The 19,898-nt window shown below is 46.0% G+C and overlaps 1 protein-coding gene across 1 annotated transcript in view; it reads left to right on the top strand.

Moving 5' to 3' along the window:
• SMARCA1 (SNF2 related chromatin remodeling ATPase 1) overlaps window positions 1–19,898 on the top strand; it is a 264,681-nt gene that overhangs the window by 33,804 nt on the left and 210,979 nt on the right. Inside the window, exon 6 of the mRNA XM_077478748.1 lies at window positions 14,468–14,647. Coding sequence (XP_077334874.1) covers window positions 14,468–14,647 — 180 coding nt within the window. The remainder of the gene's footprint in view (window positions 1–14,467; window positions 14,648–19,898) is intronic.

Genomic DNA, 19,898 nt, shown 5'->3' with positions numbered 1-19,898 from the left:
AGCGCTGTAATACCGCCGGGAAAACGCCGCTATTGCGGCGTATTGCCAGCGGTTTTAACCCTTTCGTGGCCGCTAGCGGGGGTAAAAGCGCCTGAAAGGCGCCGCAAATCCAGCGGTAAAACGCCGCTAAAAATAGCGGCGTTTTACCGCCGACGCAATGGGCGGTGTGGTGTGAAAGGGGTCATAATGTTACTGCCATGCACTGGTTATTGCCGTAGGCGCTTCCCTTGGCATGTAAGTGTATGACATGAAGTTAACACCGAGGGTCTTAACAGGTCCAGGGTCATGGTCTACTTGTCTCTGAAGTCCCCTGTAGTGGTATGCCCATTGTGGAGGGAAAAGTCAAGATGGGGTATATCCCCGTTCACTCCTACCTACTAGCTCTCCTATGGTAAGTACAGGACAAAAGTCTTTTAAACATTTAGCCATTTGGTGTGTGTGGAAGCTGCTTACCCCCTTTCTGGTGGTTGAGGCCTCTTATATTGCGTAACCAGTAACACCAAATAAAACCAAAAGGTAACCAGGAGAGGGTGCCTCAATACCATTACGGTTCATTAGGCCATTAGGGTAATAAGGATCAGTGCAGCTCTTCTGGACGATCCAAGCCTAGAGAATGAGCTACACTTAAACAATATTTCTGAAATCATGTATAATACACTAAGCAGCACCTGAGATTGACCCATGTTCGTATATAGAGATAGAGCCTGAGAGCCCTCTCAGGGGCCAACAAAAAATGGAGGGGGGGGATTTCATGCTCTGTCTGTATGTCCCACCTAGACTGGCAACCTCTCCTTCCATTCTCCTGTGGGCACAATATAGCAGCTCTCCAGAGAGGAATTTTCTGCTACCATATCAGATTTTATAGGCAGAATGTCCTCATGAAGGCCTTAGGCAGAAGGGTGTCAGGGCTGGGATCTGAACCCACAACCTCTGCTGTGTTCGGCAGTGGCTCTCTTTGTTGAGCCACCTGAGATGCTGGACAGCTCCCTATCTGATCCTTTGGACTTTCTTGCCTCGTCTCCCTACTGCACTGCTTTTTTGTGTGGATTTCCCTAGAACATGTCCTAAAACATATTTACACAATGGCCCTAATCTCTATTACCATACAGTGGTGTGAAAAAGTGTTTGCCCCCTTCCTCATTTCCTGTTCCTTTGCATGTTTGTCACACTTAAGTGTTTCGGAACATCAAACCAATTTAAACAATAGTCAAGGACAACACAAGTAAACACAAAATGCAATTTGTAAATGAAGGTGTTTATTATTAAAGGTGAAAAAAAATCCAAACCATCATGGCCCTGTGTGAAAAAGTGATTGCCCCCTAAACCTAATAACTGGTTGGGCCACCCTTAGCAGCAACAACTGCAACCAAGCGTTTGCGATAACGTGCAATGAGGCTTTTACAGCGTCCTGGAGGAATTTTGGCCCACTCATCTTTGCAGAATTGTCCTAATTCAGTTACATTAGAGGGTTTTCGAGCATGAACAGCCTTTTTAAGGTCATACCACAACATCTCAATAGGATTCAGGTCAGGACTTTGGCTAGGCCACTCCAAAGTCTTCATTTTGTTTTTCTTCAGCCATTCGGTGGTGGACTTGCTGGTGTGTTTAGGATCATTGTCCTGCTGCAGAACCCAAGTTCGTTTCAGCTTGAGTACACGAACAGATGGTCGGACATTCTCCTTCAGGATCTCTTGGTAGACAGCAGAATTCATAGTTCCTTTTATCACGGCAAGTCTTCCAGGTCCTGAAGCAGCAAAACAGCCCCAGACCATCACACTACCACCACCATATTTTACTGTTGGTATAATGTTCTTTTTATGAAATGTAGTGTTCCTTCTACGCCAGATATACTTGGACACACACCTTCCAAAGAGTTCCACTTTTGTCTCATCGGTCCACAGAATGTTGTCCCAAAAGTCTTGGGGATCATCAAGATGTGTTGTGGAGAAATTGAGACGAGCTTTGATGTTCTTTTTGCTCAGCAGTGGTTTTCTCCTTGGAACTCTGCCATGCAGGCCATTTTTGCCCAGTCTTTTCCTGATGGTGGAGGCATGAACGCTGACCTTAACTGAGGCAAGTGAGGCCTGCAGTTCCTTGGACGTTGTTGTGGGGTTTTTTGTGACCTCTTGGATGAGTCGTCGCTGCGCTCTTGGGGTAATTTTGGGCGGCCGGCCACTCCTGGGAAGGTTCACCACTGTTCCATGTCTTCGCCATTTGTGGATAATGGCTCTCACTGTGGTTCGCTGGATTCCCAAAGCTTTGGAAATGGCTTTATAACCCTTTCCAGACTGATAGATCTCAATTACTTTCTTTCTCAATTGTTCCTGAATTTCTTTGGGTCTCGGCATGATGTGTAGCTTTTAAGGATCTTCTGGTGGACCTTACTGTGTCAAGCAGCTCCTATTTAAGTGATGCCTTGATTGTGAACAGGTGTGGCAATAATCAGGCCTGGGTGTGGCTAGAGAAATTGAACTCAGGTGTGGACAACCACAGTTATAGTATGTTTTAACAAGGGGGGCAATCACTTTTTCACACAGGGCCATGATGGTTTGGATTTTTTTTCACCTTTAATAATAAACACCTTCATTTACAAATTGCATTTTGTGTTTACTTGTGTTGTCCTTGACTATTGTTTAAATTGGTTTGATGTTCCGAAACACTTAAGTGTGACAAACATGCAAAGGAACAGGAAATGAGGAAGGGGGCAAACACTTTTTCACACCACTGTATGTAGAATCTTGTGGCTAAAACCTGGGCAGCTGAAGCCTGCTGAGGGAGAACTGAGCTATCGTGACATTTGACCACTCAGTTCTATGCGTAGAGCCGGCGGGGGCATAGATGCAGCATCGGATAGATGCTGCATCCGCCTAGGCGAGTAGAATATTTTTTTTTACCATAGCCCATACTTCTCTTTTAAATCCCAGACATTATTCTGTACATCAAATTCTGGCCTACCTACAATCTAGTCTTGACTAGAACTTGGCCTTAGGCAATTTGAAAGAACAGGTCGACTCTCTTATTCATTCTCTTTCTGGCTTCACTCTACCTTGTAAAAGCTTTTCTTCAATAAGTATCTCACATTAAGCCCCCCCTCGCAGCACCCTGTGCTTCATTGGGAGCTTTACTTGTTCTTTCTAAGCCGAAACCAACCTTTGAACCCATTAGGGATATTCTCTTTGAAAAAATCTCTCCTGCAAAATAGCCTTTTTGGTTGCTATCACATCAGTCAGGTGTGTCTCTGAGTTTGCTGCCCTCTCCTGTAAGAGGTTGTTTCTCACACAGGTATGGTTGGCTCAGTCCCGGTTCACAGCTGTGCACTGTGCGATATTGCATGTGATTTGCACTGTACTGCAGTGCAAATCGCATGCAATGTCTGCGATTCTCATTGCACTCGGATCAAACTCGCACAGGTCCGCAGCAGAATCTGATTGCATGGGTGTTCCCGCATCGCACTAGTGTGAACCAAACATTACTCCTAAGACCACACCTTCTCTCTATGATGGTATCAGTCTTTCACCTCAGTAAGGACTTAGTCATGCCATCCTTATGCCCTGCTTCAAAGCATCCTAAGGAAATATCTCTTGTTTGCTTGGATGTAGTCAGAGCCTATTAGAGTCTACCTCAAAGCTACAGCTTTGACCAAACAGATGGATTCCCTATTTGTTTTTACCTCAGGACTTTGTAAGGCATACCCTGCTTCTGAATCTACCATTGTGAGATGAATTAGAACTCTGAATACTAGCGTTTACACTCTCAAGGACGAATGTCCTCCTGTGCTTTTCCTGGGCATTTTGGCACCAGGCCTCTGTTACTCAGCTGTTTAAGGCATCCATCTGGTCCTCTGTTAATAACTTCTTAGGCCGCGTACACACGCGCGGACTGTTTGCCCAACCTTGTTCGTCAAACAGTCCGCTCAAAATTTGCATGAGCGGACTTGCCCACACACGAGCGGACTGTTTGACGAAGAAGGTTGGGCAAACAGTTCGCTCAACTTTTGAAATGAACGGACTCGCCCACGTAAGGAGGAGGCAAATCCGCCCATTTCGAGCGCGTGTACAGGTAGGCGGGGCCCGCGAAGGAGACTTCGCGGGCTCCGCCGCCTGGAATGGGCTTAAAGGGGAACCCCAACGCCGAAAAAAATCGGCGTGGGGGGTTCCCCCAAAGTCCACACCATACCCTTGTCCGAGCACGCTACCCGGCCGGCCAGGAAAGGGGGGCGAGCGAGCGCACCCCCCCTCCTGAGCCGTACCAGGCCGCGTGCCCTCAACATGGGGGGGTGCCTTGGGGAAGGGGGGGCCGCGCGGCCCCCCCACCCCAAAGCACCTTGTCCCCATGTTGATGAGGACAAGGGCCTCTTCCCGACAACCCTGGCCGTTGGTTGTCGGGGTCTGCGGGCGGGGGGCTTATCGGAATCCGGGAGCCCCCTTTAAGAAGGGGGCCCCCGGATACCGGCCCCCCACCCTATGTGAATGAGTATGGGGTACAATGTACCCCTACCCATTCACCTGTGAAATAAAGTACAAAAAAAAACACAACACAGGGAAAAAATATTTTATTGCACAGCTCCGGGGGTCTTCCGTCTTCGGGGGTCTTCTCGCCGGACTCCTCCGCTATCTGTGTGTAGCTCTTTTACTAGCGGAGGAGTCCGGCTTTCTTCCTCCCCGCCGCCGGCCTCTTCTCCCGACTTCGGGGGTCTTGTCCCCCTCTTCGGTTCTTCTGCCGGGCCACCGCGCCTTCTTGTAGCTCTTTTACAGGCGGTGGCCCGGTCTTCTGTCGCCGCTGCCTTCCGTTCTTCTGTCGCCGCCTTCGGTTCTTCTGCCGGGCCACCGCGCCTTCTTGTAGCTCTTTTACAGGCGGTGGCCCGGTCTTCTGTCGCCGCTGTCGTCGCCGCCGCCGCCGCCGCCTTCCGTTCTTGTTCTTCTTGTTCTTCTTCTTCTTCTCCAGGCGATGTTGACACGTCGCTCCCTCCGGCCGGAATGCCAGAGCCGCGCTGTGCGGTCACTTATATAGTGACAATGGGGCGGTGTCACATGGTATATGTCACATGGGTTGGTCACATGGGTTGATGTCACATGGGGACTATGACATCGTAAGGGGGCGGGGTCACCATGTGACCAACCCATGTGACATATACCATGTGACACCGCCCCATTGTCACTATATAAGTGACCGCACAGCGCGGCTCTGGCATTCCGGCCGGAGAGCTCGTCGAGTCAACATCTCCAGGAGAAGAAGAAGAAGAACAAGAAGAAGAACAAGAACGGAAGGCGGCGTCGGCGGCGACGACAGCGGCGACAGAAGACCGGGCCACCGCCTGTAAAAGAGCTACAAGAAGGCGCGGTGGCCCGGCAGAAGAACCGAAGGCGGCGACAGAAGAACGGAAGGCAGCGGCGACAGAAGACCGGGCCACCGCCTGTAAAAGAGCTACAAGAAGGCGCGGTGGCCCGGCAGAAGAACCGAAGAGGGGGACAAGACCCCCGAAGTCGGGAGAAGAGGCCGGCGGCGGGGAGGAAGAAAGCCGGACTCCTCCGCTAGTAAAAGAGCTACACACAGATAGCGGAGGAGTCCGGCGAGAAGACCCCCGAAGACGGAAGACCCCCGGAGCTGTGCAATAAAATATTTTTTCCCTGTGTTGTGTTTTTTTTTGTACTTTATTTCACAGGTGAATGGGTAGGGGTACATTGTACCCCATACTCATTCACATAGGGTGGGGGACCGGTATCCGGGGGCCCCCTTCTTAAAGGGGGCTCCCGGATTCCGATAAGCCCCCCGCCCGCAGACCCCGACAACCAACGGCCAGGGTTGTCGGGAAGAGGCCCTTGTCCTCATCAACATGGGGACAAGGTGCTTTGGGGTGGGGGGGGCCGCGCGGCCCCCCCTTCCCCAAGGCACCCCCCATGTTGAGGGCACGCGGCCTGGTACGGCTCAGGAGGGGGGGCGCGCTCGCTCGCCCCCCTTTCCTGGCCGGCCGGGTAGCGTGCTCGGACAAGGGTCTGGTGTGGACTTTGGGGGAACCCCCACGCCGATTTTTTTCGGCGTTGGGGTTCCCCTTTAAGCCCATTCCACGCGGCGGAGCCCGCGACGTCTCCTTCGCGGGCCCCGCCTACCTGTACACGCGCTCGAAATGGGCGGACTTTCCGAGCGGGAACAGTCCGCTCATTTCGAAAGTACAGCGGACAGGCCCACACACGGGCGGACTGTTCGCTCAAACACAGTTTCAGCGGACAGTTTTTCGGAATTTCCGAAAGACTTTGTCCGTCCAACTGTCCGCTGAAACTGTCCGCTGAAAGCCCACACACGAGCGGACTGTCCGCCCAAACACTGTTCAGCGGACAAGGTTGGGCGAACAGTCCGCCCGTGTGTACGCGGCCTTAGGCTGCATTCACATCTGAGTGGACCATGAATATGCAAACAAATATGACTTGTGCTTGCAGTACAATTGCTTGTTAATGCCATCCCAGACACTGCAAAATGTCTGAGAAATGCGTCAAAACACATAGTAAAAAAAAATGTGAAGCTTAACACCCAAAAAGATACATATGTTTCTTTGGCATGCATAGGGCAGCCCATTGAAATGAACCACAGGCTGCAGGAAAGAAATTTGCACGATTCCCCAGACAGTGCTGACAGCGGAATCAGCAATTGTGTTATCCCAGCGGGGGAGTGGGGGTGGGCGGGGAAGCAGTTTCCGCCGGGAGAAGACAGTGATTATCGCTAGAGGCTATAGCAGCTGCTAGTGATAATCTTTAGAGAATTTGGCAGGCTGGTTGTACCCAAGTTGATCGATCGATTACTTAGTACATTTAGCCTGTCCATTAACAGTTCGAATCTTGGAAGATTCAGCAGAAACTGTCCGAGTTTCAAACCATGTATGGCCAGCCTAAGGCCTCCTTTCTAATGATTTGCAAGGCTGCTGTTCACATTTGTTAAGTTCTACCAGATGGGTGTTTGAGCCTGATGCCATTTTCAGGTACTTCAAGCTGCTTTCTGCGTCTGTCAACCCTCCTTGACCCTTTGTTATGTTGGTGGGTTTGCTATGTTACCCACTCCTCAGTTGGACTGCTTTTGGTCATCTCAGTCATAATGATTAAAGTGCCTATGTCCTGTACTATACAACAGTACAGTACAGCATGGCACACAGGACAGGCCTTCCCCTCTGCCCTCATCTCCATATTGTTTCCTACAAAACTAAGACTAGCATTAATTGGGAGGGGATATATAGGGGAATGTCCCCGCAGCCTTCCTTTTTTCCAGTGTTCAGTCACCTGAAGGTAGCTTCAAATGTCCTAGTCGTAATGATTAAAGGGCCTGGGCCTCATGCTCTACTGGATTTTATTGGTAAGTCAAATATCCTGTTTCTTTTCTTACATCAGGGGACACAGCGCCATAGTAATAACTATGTGGGTTATCTCGGACTATCAGGTTCTGGACACTGGCACGCCCCTTAAGGCGTGAACTTCCCCCATGTAACCCCTCCTATTACTGGGAGTCCTCAGGTTTTTCGCCAGTGTCTAAGGTGTTGGGCACGTGTAAGGATGTGTGTACTGAGCTCCACGGGCAGTAATCCTTTGATGATTGCCAGCCATCCTGACCGGATCCATTCTAATGTCTCCGTAATGGACTAAATGAACGGTTACCCAGGCCTCGTCATCTGAAGAAACAAGGTTTTGCCTGCGAATGCTTTTAAGCTGGGCCCTGGGATCCAGTACTTTTTGGTAGTAAGGCCAATAAAAGTTTACTGGCAGGGTCTTCTCGCAGGTCCAGGATTAAAGGATTACCTGTTCCTATAGGTTTCCTTTCAAGGTCTCGGAGCCTACCGTGAAGGGCGAAGTTTGGGCTTTTTATCTCTGATAAAGCCCTGCGGCGGAAAGGTAGGGGAGATTTTCTGCAAGGAATCTCTCCTTCCATGTATTTATGTTGTCATGTCTATGTGTCACCACTGGAGGCTGTATTGAGCACTCACCATTCTAACGCTGGAAACAGCAGAAGCTTTCACTCTCCTCTCCGTTCAAGCCAGCTCAGGCCCTCAGGTATGAATGGGGGGTTATGATCACCTCCTGGGCCCCAGAGTGGCGTTTTTTGTTCCTTTTGGATGCCAGCCCGCTGCCTCTTTTTTTCTTAAAAAAAAAAAAAGTTTTGTTTTTGGGGCAATTCGTGGCCGTTTTATCCCCCCCGTCGCCTGCCGCCATGTTGCTAGCACTCATACACAGGGGGGACGTTTTCACGTGGGGGGCGTGGCTAAACGGCGTCAAACGCCGGCCACACGTGGAGGAAGTATTTTTAGCTATACAGGAAAAGCTGAAGGCTGGGGGTGGAGGGACAGAGCAGAGTGGTTGCTGGTCAGGTTTGGTGACACAGGCATCTCCCTTTTGTTGACAACATTTTACTGTATAGCTAGGATTAATAACAGTTATTGTACTGTACTATAGCCTAGCAAGTGTAGCATTCTTTTGCTGGTACTGCCTCTGCTTTGTACTGTAAGCTATGAGTGACAAAGGGACCAGGAACCCCTCTAAGGGTTCTAAGGGGTTAATGGTATACAACAAACTAAAAACACTTCCAAAAGAATGTCTGTCTTCCTCCCCTGAGCGGTAAAAAGAAAAATACGGCCAGTCAGATGAAGCCGTCAAGGGTAGAACACTTCTGTCCCTGTATTTCATACAAACAGGTTTTTCTCCTACCATTAAAAGATTATTGCTATGATGTCTCTCCATAGTAGGACTAAACATAGCAGATTCCCATCTAGTCCTCTGGGCCCTTTTGTTGAGGTGCAGGAGGCTGGGGATCAGGTAGATCTTCCCAAATATTGGAAGATACTTATTTTCCTCTTCAGAGGATCCTAACAGGGAGGGAGTAGCCGCACAAGTCAGGTGTTGGTCTACTCCCTTACTTAACCCTTTTGTTGCCTGCCACAGGCTCTTGAGGTATCTACCTATAATAGGGTTCATTTGAACCTCCCCCACCTGGGAGTCCATTTAACATGGTGCCCTATTGAACAAGTTCTGTAGTGCAAATCTGCAAGATGCAAAAGCACTAAAAATGCATAACTATGTATTCTGAATGGGAACATTTTTATGAAAGAAGTGGGGGGGGGGGGTTCCAGCTATTAATGCTGTAATCACCTCAGTGGGCAGAGTCTCACATGTCCAGTGGATAATGCAATGATGTTAAAGGATCCAGCAAGTTAAGGTTGGATTTTCCTTTTAAAGACAAGATGTCTTTTGCAGTTCTGGCTGCAATTGGAGTGGCTTAGTCCATTAATCCCTTAACGTCTGCTCCACTATTGTGGTGGAGCACAATTTGAGTCATGCCAATGCATTGGAACGAGGACTCCAAGGGGTTAAGGAACAGGTGTGAGATAACTGAAAGATCTGCCTAATCAGCAGGCCCGGCAAGGGGCTGGTGTATTTGACGCATTGTGTCTCACAGATGCTATGAAGGACCCGATCATTTAAGCCCTATAGCTTATACTTGGACTAGTTCATTTTTGCAGAGGTCTGTGGCTGAGATATTGGTCAGCTGAAGCACCAGGTGAAAACCCTTAGCCAGTCTGTGTCCCTTCCTGGGGTACGACTATTTAGAGTGGATAAGTACATCCAAAAGGCAGTAAAAGGAGGTTCAAACAGTTCTCCTTTAATCATGCAGCCTCTCATATGCCTGGGGTGTCTGCCTTTAGCCAGTCTCAATGGTCTCAATCATCAGGTTCAGGAGAAAGTTCCCAGGGGCAGCACCAGGATCTTGGGGGCAGAAAGCCCATGAAGCAGAATGCTAAGGCCTTCTCATGAAGGAGCACCCCCACTTGTTTGAGTAAGGGGAAAGGTCCTGCGATTCTCAAAGTTTGGCAGGAACAATGTTAAGAGCAGAGTGATTTCTGCAATTTTTTTCTCTAGGTTACATCTAGAGTTTCAAGAGCCCGGATGGCCCAGTCGGCTTTCGATCCGAGGGTTCGGGTCCTGTTTGGGTGCTGCCTGTGGGGTCCTTGGGGCTGCTGATGCGGCAGTCTTATGCAAGAGTGTCCTTCTCCTCAAAGAATGCTCCTAAGGTTCCAGAGAAAAAAGAAAAAAAAAAGAGGAGAAAGAAAGAGAAAGGAGAAGTGTCTTTTTCTGGTCTCTGGATCAGCTGTTATCCCAGTCAGTGATATCAGAGATTCCCTTAGTGGAACAGGGTTTTTTGGCTCAAACCTTTTTAAGGTCCCAGAGCCAAGCAGAGAGGTAAGACCCACTCTAGATCTCGGAGATCTGAATTGGCACTTAAACATCCGATCCTTTCATAATTCGATCGGCTGTGTCCATCCTGCAAGGAGGGGAGTTGCATATCTCCATGTGCCAAAGTTTCCCGCTTACCAGAAATCTCTGCGGCTTGAAATATAAAATTATTTCTATCAATCATGGCACTGCCATTCAGCTTAGCCACAGCACTACAAGTGTTCTGAAAAATTCTGACACCTCCTTTAGGCAGGTTAAAGGCTCAAGGCATAGCGGTCCGAGCCTATTAGAAGATCTACTTTGAATAGATCATTCAGTCTCAGGTCTAAAGCCAGAGACTGATCTCAGCTATAGATAGCTGAAATCTCTAGGTTGGATTCTCAGCCTAGGAAGATTCTCCTTAAAACCATCAAGGAGGTTACTTGGGGGATGGTTATAGATACCATACAGAAGAAGGTATTCTTACCCCAGTCGTAAATCAGTTCCATTGTAGGACTAATTCAACTTATCAGGTAAGAAAAAATCATTCATTTTGGCTGCAGGAGATTTTTAGAGGAAATGGTGGCCTCCTTCAAGGCCATCCCTTACGCGCAGTTTTATTCAAAGACTGCTTCAAGACACCATCCTGTTGGTCTGGAATAAAGAGGATTCAGGCCTTGTTTGTTTCCAATACGCTTGGCTCCTGACATAGGTCAGAGCCTAAATTGGTGGTTGTTGTCCAGCAGGAGGGAAAATCTTTATCCTGCAAAGTGTTAACAACAGATGCCAGCCTTCTAGGCTGGGGAGCAGCCCTGGAAGAAGATTCTGTCCAGGGGAGTTGGTTCAGGTTAGAGGGCCTTGCTTATCAACTTTGTTGGAAGTTTCAGGTAGTACATCTGGCCATAGAATCTTGGCGGTCAGATTACAGGACTGTCCTGATAGGATTCAGTCTGACAGAGCCACTGTGGTGGCTTACATCAAAAAAAAATAAAAATAAAAAAAAATAATAATAATGTTCTAGCTTTGGCAGAACACAACACTCCTTGCCTATCGGCAATTTTAATATTTCAGGCGTACTACTTGAGACGCCAACAATTATTTCCTGGGAGAATGATCTCTTCATCCCGACATCTTCCTAGCAGTATGTCATATGGGGTACACTGGACATGGACCTATTCACGTCCACATTCATTAGTAAGGTCGACAACTTTATGTCAAACAGAGGGTCCGCTAGCAGGCGGAACAGACGCATTAGTCTTCCCGGGGGATCAGTTCTCACTGATCTATGCATTTCCTCCAGTTCTGCTACTTCCGCACCTTCTCCGCAGGATTACGAAGGAACAGAAGGAGGTGATTCTGGTGGCCCCAGTGGGTCCCAGAAGATCTGAATTTATCGAGATCATAAGGAGGGCAGTTGAAGTCTTTGGACTCTGCCATTATAGCCAGACCTTCTTGCCCAGGGTCTGGTATTTCATTCTACTTTACGGACAAGGAGTTTAACAAGTTTGACTGTTGAATCCCACTCTCTAAAAGATTGTGGGTGATCTCCTTCAGTAGTGTCTACTTTGACTAATGCCAGGAAGCCAGCTTCCAGAGTCACTTACTATAGAATCTGGAAGGCATAGGTTTCTTGGTATGAATCCAGGGGTTGGCACCCCAGGAGGTATGTCAATAGGCAGGATTCCTGCATATGGGATCTGAAATGAAGCTGGCCTTGACTTTTATCAAGAGCCAGATCCAGGCAGATGCCGATGTCTTTTCCTACGGCCTCTTGCTTCCCACTCTTGTTGCGTAGCTTATTCAAGGGGTAACACGGTTTATTCCCCTTATCAAGGCACCTCTAAATCCTCAGGATTTAAGATTGGTCTTGTCGGCTTTGTTAAATCAGCCGTTTGAACCTTATGAGAAATTCTCTTGGTTCTTTGACAAGAAAGATAATCTTTTGCTTGCCATTTCTTTTGCTAGAAGAGTATTGGAACTAATAGCTCTGTCTTGTAAGAGCCATATTTCATCGTGTATAAGGACGAGTTGATTTGATGTCTTCATCCTGAACTCTTACCAAAAGTGGTAACAGGTTTTCTCGTTCAGAATTTTTTATTTTATGTTAAAATAAATTACATGTACAGAATATAAGACAAATTATGTGATATCAGAAATAAAAAGTAGACATATTGAAGTACGGATGATACAAAGCAAAGAAGAATTTCAAGATATTCTTGTGGGAATGACAATAAATGGCCTTATATATTTTAGAATTTGAAAACATTCTTATAGCTGAGTTTTAAACATTTTAATCCCAAGAAAATATAAATATGTCTAAAAGAAAATATATGATTTTAAAGTTTTGACCATAACTTCTAAAGTATGTTTATAGTAAGTATTATATAGTAAGGGAAGAACATAAAAGGTATATAGGAGGGGAAGGGGAGGGAATAATTCTCCGGAGGAGGTTTTATATATCATCTAATGTTGTAATTCTAAAAAAGGTAACAGGTTTTCATTTAAACCAAGATATTATTCTTCCTTCTTTCTCCCCAGAAGCCTTAATCTGGGGAAGAGAAAGCACTACAGTCTCTTGATGTAGTAAGAGCGATCAGAATGTATTTAAGGGCAACCGCTCAGGTTCGCAAAACACAGGTTTTGTTTGTACTGCCAGAGGGTCCAAGATATGGACAGGCAACGTCAAGATCCACTATTTTCCAAATGGGTTTGTCAAGTGATTGATCAAGCTTCAGCTTAAAGAAGAAAATTCTTCCTTCTCATATTAAGAGCACACTCATCCAGGGCGATTAGTGCCTCTTGGGTGATGCATCATCAGGCCTCTATGGCTCAGATCTGTAAGACCGCAACATTGGTCTCTGGTTAAGACGTTTATCCGATTTTTTTTTTTTAAATCGAGTCTAAAGGTCATGAGGAGATTGCCTTTGGGCACAGCATATACTGCAGGCTGCAGTATGAGTCCTCTGGCCTCCTGTTTCCTTGATTCTGTCTCCCCCCGCTTCAGTTGTCATTGCTATGGGACATCCCACATAGTTATTACTATGGCGCTGTGTCCCCTGATGTAAGAAAAGAAAATAGGATTTTTAAAACAGCTTAACTGTAAAATCCTTTTCTTTGATGTACATCAGGGGACACAGAGGTCCCTCCCTTCTTCTTCTTATACACTTTGATTGCTTAGCTACAAAACTGAGGACACCCAGTAATGGGAGGGGTTATATGGGGGAAGTTCATGCCTTAAGGGTCGTGCCAGTGTCCAGCACCTGATAGTCCGAGATAACCTACATAGTTATTACTATGGCCCCTGATGTACATCAAAGAAAAGGATTTTACAGGTAAGCTGTTTTAAAAATCCTATTTTTTGGTCCTTGGATCACTTACTATCTAAAATTAAAGAAAACTCTATAAGTATTGTACCAAAAAGTTTTTATCAAACATATTAAGTCAACAGGATATAGACACTCATGAAACATAAATCAATACCTTTTTAAGATACGCAAATATATAAAGACATGCAATTAAAATGTCAAAAATCACATCTTCATCTTCGCATATTACTTCTTGCTTTGACATAAACATAGAAGTTCACCCTGTGTATAAGAGAGATTTGAATAGGCCCCTTCACATTTAGGAGTAGGGTTCTTAATGTACAATAAATCTTCTTCAACCAAAAGTGCACCGGGAAAGTGTTTTTACCTAATCTACTGGTTATACTAAATACTATCTCATTTCTCTGAGTACCTGTTGCAGGCAAAGTATAAGATTAGGAAAATATAAACCACATAGGTCTCATGTCAGTTATATCTAGTTACTTTCTGTCAAGAGTGATGAATAAAGACAAATGGAGAATGACAAATTAAGATAAATGAAGACAAATTATGAAATACTGCCGGTCAAATCTGGCAAACTCCGTTTTCATTGTGCTGCTGGTTTGGTGAAAGCTTTCCTCTGTGTACACCTTTTAAGTAGAGATAAACAGAGAATGCACTGTTCTTTTGAAACGGTTCACAATGCTAAGGTGTGCATGTCCCCATGCACATCTATGACCTGAATGCTTTCTCATTATATATGCTAAAACTGACAGTTCCTGATTATAGTGAGCGGTTGCACTTTAGTTCATGTTGAGACACTACACTGTTACTTCCATGTATTTTTTCTGTTTCAGTAACATAGTCTTGTTAGATTTCTATCTGTGCATAACCAAGAGCTTTATGCATTGACTTACTATATTGCTATGTATATTTCTAGTATTTTGAAGGTATTTTTTCAAACTGTTTTCTTTATAGGGGTTGGGAAAAACCCTGCAGACAATTGCTTTACTGGGTTACCTTAAGCACTACCGGAACATTCCAGGTCCTCATATGGTTTTGGTACCAAAATCTACGCTTCATAACTGGATGAATGAATTTAAACGCTGGGTGCCATCTCTTTGTGCAGTGTGTTTAATTGGTGACAAAGATCAACGGGTAAGAAAGCTTATATAATTTCTCCAAGAGATTCATTCGCATGCAAAAGAAGCAACAGCAGGCTGCAGAATTCATGTATCATAAGAGTATCACTTTATTGTAAAAGGCACACTTACATGTAAGAAGCTTAACTTTGGATCCAGAGGCAATGAGTGGTGGAAACAGAACACAGAGCAGTAATGAAGTTTACCACACCAGCAGCTACTGTGCATGGGAGAAAACCCGCCAAAGGGATGAATGGCCAGCGGTGTCTACATTAAATCCTGCACCCTGCTGCTGTTTCTTTTGCATATCTCGCTGAGGGATTCTTCCCAGAACTGTTTACCAGATGTGGCAGGGCTCCACATTCCTTTTTCATCCCTCTAAGGAGTTTATGGACTCCATGGATTTATATCCTCGGTCTCTGGAGAGCTGAGTCTGACTTGTACTTTATTGTAAGTAGTATTGTTTATTGTTAGATTCGCTCACATAAATGTTACAAAATATAGAGAGAAAAACTCTTTTATCATTCTGTTTTGTTTTTTACCACCTGCGTCTCATTGGGGAGATTTTCCTTCATTTCCTGTCCCAAAGGCAAGTAAGAGGTCATCACCAGGGTCTCCATTCAAATATTTCCCCTGTGTTCTGGTTCTCCTGACAACTAATTTTCTCATTTTCACGCCCAGTCATAACGGTAAACAAGACTAAGGCCGTCCATACATGGGTCGAATTTTGAATGAATTTTCTTTTGAAAATCTTATCTAAGAATCTTAGTTTGAATTTTGCACCATTAGTGGGCTGCAGCAACAGCCAATTTTCGTGGGACCATCAAATTTGCGTGATTGAGCATGCTGGAAATCTTTGGAAAAAGGAATGATTGTGTAAGAAATATAATCGAAAAAGAAATGCACATGGGTGCAAGAAAAAAAATTCCCAGAAAGAAGAAAAATACATTTCCAGACACAATTTTTTTTTTTTTTTGCTGTAGCAAAATGAGATGAAACTGAAGGCTTGGTTGGTCAAATTTCGAAATCATTGGTTGCACCCAGGGCCGCTGTTAGAAATCATGGGGCCCCATACAGCCTACCTGACGGGGCCCCATTGACCCCGCCCACAACCCATCCTGGCTCCGCCCATAACCCCACCCCTGCCTCCACGCTGTCAGGGCAGGAGGCAGGAGCTGGAACATTTAACATTTACAGCGCCCCACCAATCATAACTGCATCTGAATGGGAGAGATGTCAGTGTTTTGACATCTGTGCCCATTCAGTTTGTGTCTTCATACGGAGCTTTCAATCAGGTCTGCATGAAAAAGGACCTAATTGCAAAGCTTGGGTGAAAGGTTATGAAAGGAGAGTGGTTTGGGGGTGGTAAAAATGCAGCTTGGCTATGTATTTTTACTGTCCCTTCCCCCATCACATGTGTAAAAGTAGCATCTCACTATGTGCTCATGGTCATTATCATTATGATGATCAGAGCACAGCAGGTGCTGTGTGGCTCTGTCAGTGTAACATGACTGTGTGATGCTGACTTTGTTATGGCTGTGCTGAGTTATAGTCTTTAACACACAGTACAGCCATGTATCAGGAAAGTCAGCACCACACAGTCATGTTACACTGACAGAGCCATACAGCACCTACTGTGCCCTGATCATCATAATGATAATAACCATGAGCACACAGAGTCTAGGGACTGCACATGCTACAATAGTGTGACCTGTCAGTGTGTGTGTGTGTGTGCAGGGGACTGCTTGCCTGTGCACCACTGCCATTGTCCAGATTACTCCTGCTGCTCTGTCTGTCTCAGCCGTCCCAGTGATAAATCCCTCAAGCTGCAGCACTTACTGGATGAAGGGAGCCGTATAACAGTAATATCCATCCGCCGGAGAGGCATACAGTGAGCAGGAAGAACTTTAGTTTGTGCAGGTATACTGAGAACAGCATGCGGCACAGCATTGTATCCCTGCACCCGAAAATAGAAAAAAAGTCCCTCTTCTGCTTTCACCTCCTGGGCCCCTCTGGTAACCTGATGGGGCCCAGGAAATGAATATATATTCCTTATATATGTTAGTAATCAAGTGGGTGCAGGTTAATATAGTTATTTCGTTTTTTTTTTTTTTTTTTTTTTTTTAGCTAGAAGTTAAAAGCTGCTCGGGCCCCCCCTGCTGGCCAGGCCCGGTACAACAGGGCTGGTTGTACTGCCCTATCAGCGGCCCTGGTTGCACCTCTGAAACACAAAACACACAAAATTTCAGATTTTCAAAAGAAACTTTGTTTGGAATTTGATTCATGTATGGCCTGCATAATAGAGAGGGTGAATCTTTGTAACAGGAGCAAAGACAACAATACAAACCTGAGAGGGGTTCTGATCCCTCTCTACTCTATCCAAAGCTAAAAAAATAGTTTTGCCTTTAGGTATAATTTAAGCTAATTTTTAAGTATTTCACTAATAAGAGATCCAACTTGTTATATCAAAACCTTAAGGTAACATGAAAGTCACTTTAACACCTCTCACCCACCTCCCTCCCTAGTAACTGTGCCTTCAGTCTCTGCCAACTACTTTACCTCCCAGATGACAGCACATATGAGTTCAAACTCCACTCCATTATACTCACCTTTTACAGCCTCCAGAACTTCCCTACTACCCATTTTCCCCCAACCTATTTCAGTAATTTTAGTATACAGTATTCGTGCCATGCACCTCTCAAGCAGCGGCTCACAGCTCCTACCTTCTATCCTAAACACCACCCTAATCCCGAAAGGGGGGCACAGTTTGACATCTTCCCCAAACAATGTAGCTTCTGACTTTTAATATAAGGACACTTACCTGTCCAAGGATCCTGTAATGTCTCAGATGTGGAAATACAGGACAACTTGGGATCTAGTGATCATAGGATGATCACATTTAGCTTAAATCATAGAAAAAGGAAGCACGAGGGTAGTACAAGAACACTGGATTTCAAACAAACCAATTTTTCTAAACTGCAGTCACTGCTATATGACATCAATTGGGACCAGATCCTAGAAACATTGAACACGGAAGAAAAATTGGAATGCTTTAGAAGCATATTAAACAAAGGTATCACACAGTGCATTCCAATGGGCAATAAATATAGAAGAGCAAAGATTAAACCTGGGTGGCTAAACTGTAATGTAAAAAGCCTTATTAAAGAGAAAGAAATGGCCTTTAAAAAATATAAAGGGGATGGGTCATTGTCAGCATTCCAACACTACAAGGAATGCAATAAGAAATGTAAGAATGCAATAAAGATGGCTGAAAAAAGACTATGAGAGACATAGCGGAAGATAGAAAAAAAAATTCAAATACATTTTTTGAATATAATAACAGTAAAAAGGCAAGGTCAGGATGATTACAGATGACACAGAGAAGGCTAAATGCCTTCTTCTCCTCTGTTTTTATGCAGGAAAAGGAGGGGTATACCGACTGCGACAGTACTATTAATGACACATCACAGGGCATACCCTTGTGGCTAACAGAGGCCTGAGTGATGGGAAGACTTAATACAAATAAATCACCAGGACCGGATGGCTTACACCCGAGAGTCCTCAGAGAACTCAGGTTATTTTCAGACTATTGTTCCTAATCTTTGCGGACAGCATACTGACAGGAGTTGTACCAGCTGATTGGAGAAAAGCCAATGTGGTACCAATATTCAAATAAGGGCAGAGACAAATCCCTGGAAACTACAGGCCAGTCAGCCTAACATCAATATGAGGTAAATTATTGGAGGGGATGATAAGGGACTATATAAAAAAAAATTCTGAAGAAAAAAGTATCATTACTAGTAATAAGCATGCGTTTACGAATGTTTGTTCCTGCCAGACCAACCCGCTAACATTCTACAAGGAAGTGAGCTGCCATCTAGACAGGGAAAGGCCTGTGGATTTAGTGTATCTAGATTTTGCAAAAGCATTTAATACCGCTTAATTTACAAGATGAGGTCTGAGGGCATGGACTATACGGTTTGTTCTTGGGTAAAAAACTGGTTACAGGGGGGTGTCCAAAAGGTGGTGATAAATAATGTGTACTCAGACTGGTCTTTAGTGGTAAGTGGGGTACCCCAAGGTTCTGTCTTGGGACCAATTCTATTCAATTTATTCATAAATGAGATAGAGCAGGGGTCTCAAACTGGCGACCCTCCAGCTGTTGTGAAACTACAAGTCCCATCATGCCTCTGCCTGTGGGGAGTCATACTTGCATTGTAACTGTCAGCCTTCCAATGCTTCATGGGACTTGTAGTTTCGCAACAGCTGGAGGGTCAGTTTGAGACCCCTGATATAGAGGATGGGATAAATATCTCAATTCCGTTTTTCGGACAGCATAAAAATAAGCAGGGCAATAACTTCACATCAGGATATAGAAATTTGACAGAAAGACCTGAACAAATTAATAGAGTGGGCAACTGTTGTGATTAAAATGGTATTTCTATATACTTGACAAAGACCAGCTAGAGGTATAACTAACGCAATTACCAGTGGCGGCTGGTGAAGTTTTTGGATGGGGGGGCGCCAGACCCCGCCCATCATGACCCCGCCCACCATTTTGGCCCCTCCCACTTCTCATAAAACACGCCCCTTATGTAATCGGAAAAAAATTGACGTGGGTTCCCCCTCCCAGAGCATACCAGGCCCTTAGGTCTGGTATGGATTCCAAGGGGAACCCCCTACGCCGAAAAAACGGCGTGGGGTCCCCCCCAGATCCACACCAGACCCTTATCCGAGCACGCTACCCGGCCGGCCAGGAAAGGGGGTGGGGACGAGCGGGCGGCCCCCCCCCTCCTGAGCCGTACCAGGCCGCGTGCCCTCAACATGGGGGGGGTGCCTTGGGGGAGGGGGGGGCGTGCGGCCCCCCCACCCCAAAGCACCTTGTCCCCATGTTGATGAGGACAAGGGCCTCTTCCCGACAACCCTGGCCGTTGGTTGTCGGGGTCTGCGGGCGGGGGGCTTATCGGAATCCGGGAGCCCCCTTTAATAAGGGGGCCCCGGATACCGGCCCCCCACCCTATGTGAATGAGTATGGGGTACAATGTACCCCTACCCATTCACCTGTGAAAAAAAGTACAAAAAAAAACACAACACAGGGTTAAAATTTTTTATTGCACAGCTCCGGGGGTCTTCCGTCTTCGGGGGTCTTCTCGCCGGACTCCTCCGCTATCTTCTTGTAGCTCTTTTGCTAGCGGAGGAGTCCGGCTTTCTTCCTCCCCGCCGCCGGCCTCTTCTCCCGACTTCGGGGGTCTTGTCCCCCTCTTCGG

The sequence above is a fragment of the Lithobates pipiens genome, unplaced genomic scaffold (genome assembly GCF_037356315.1).
Source record: "Lithobates pipiens isolate NorthernLeopardFrog02 unplaced genomic scaffold, aLitPip1_a1.2 Scaffold_1, whole genome shotgun sequence".
Classification (NCBI taxonomy): domain Eukaryota; kingdom Metazoa; phylum Chordata; class Amphibia; order Anura; family Ranidae; genus Lithobates; species Lithobates pipiens.
The sequence above is the reverse complement of the archived record's forward strand: the minus strand, read 5'-3'. Positions and strand labels throughout refer to the sequence as shown.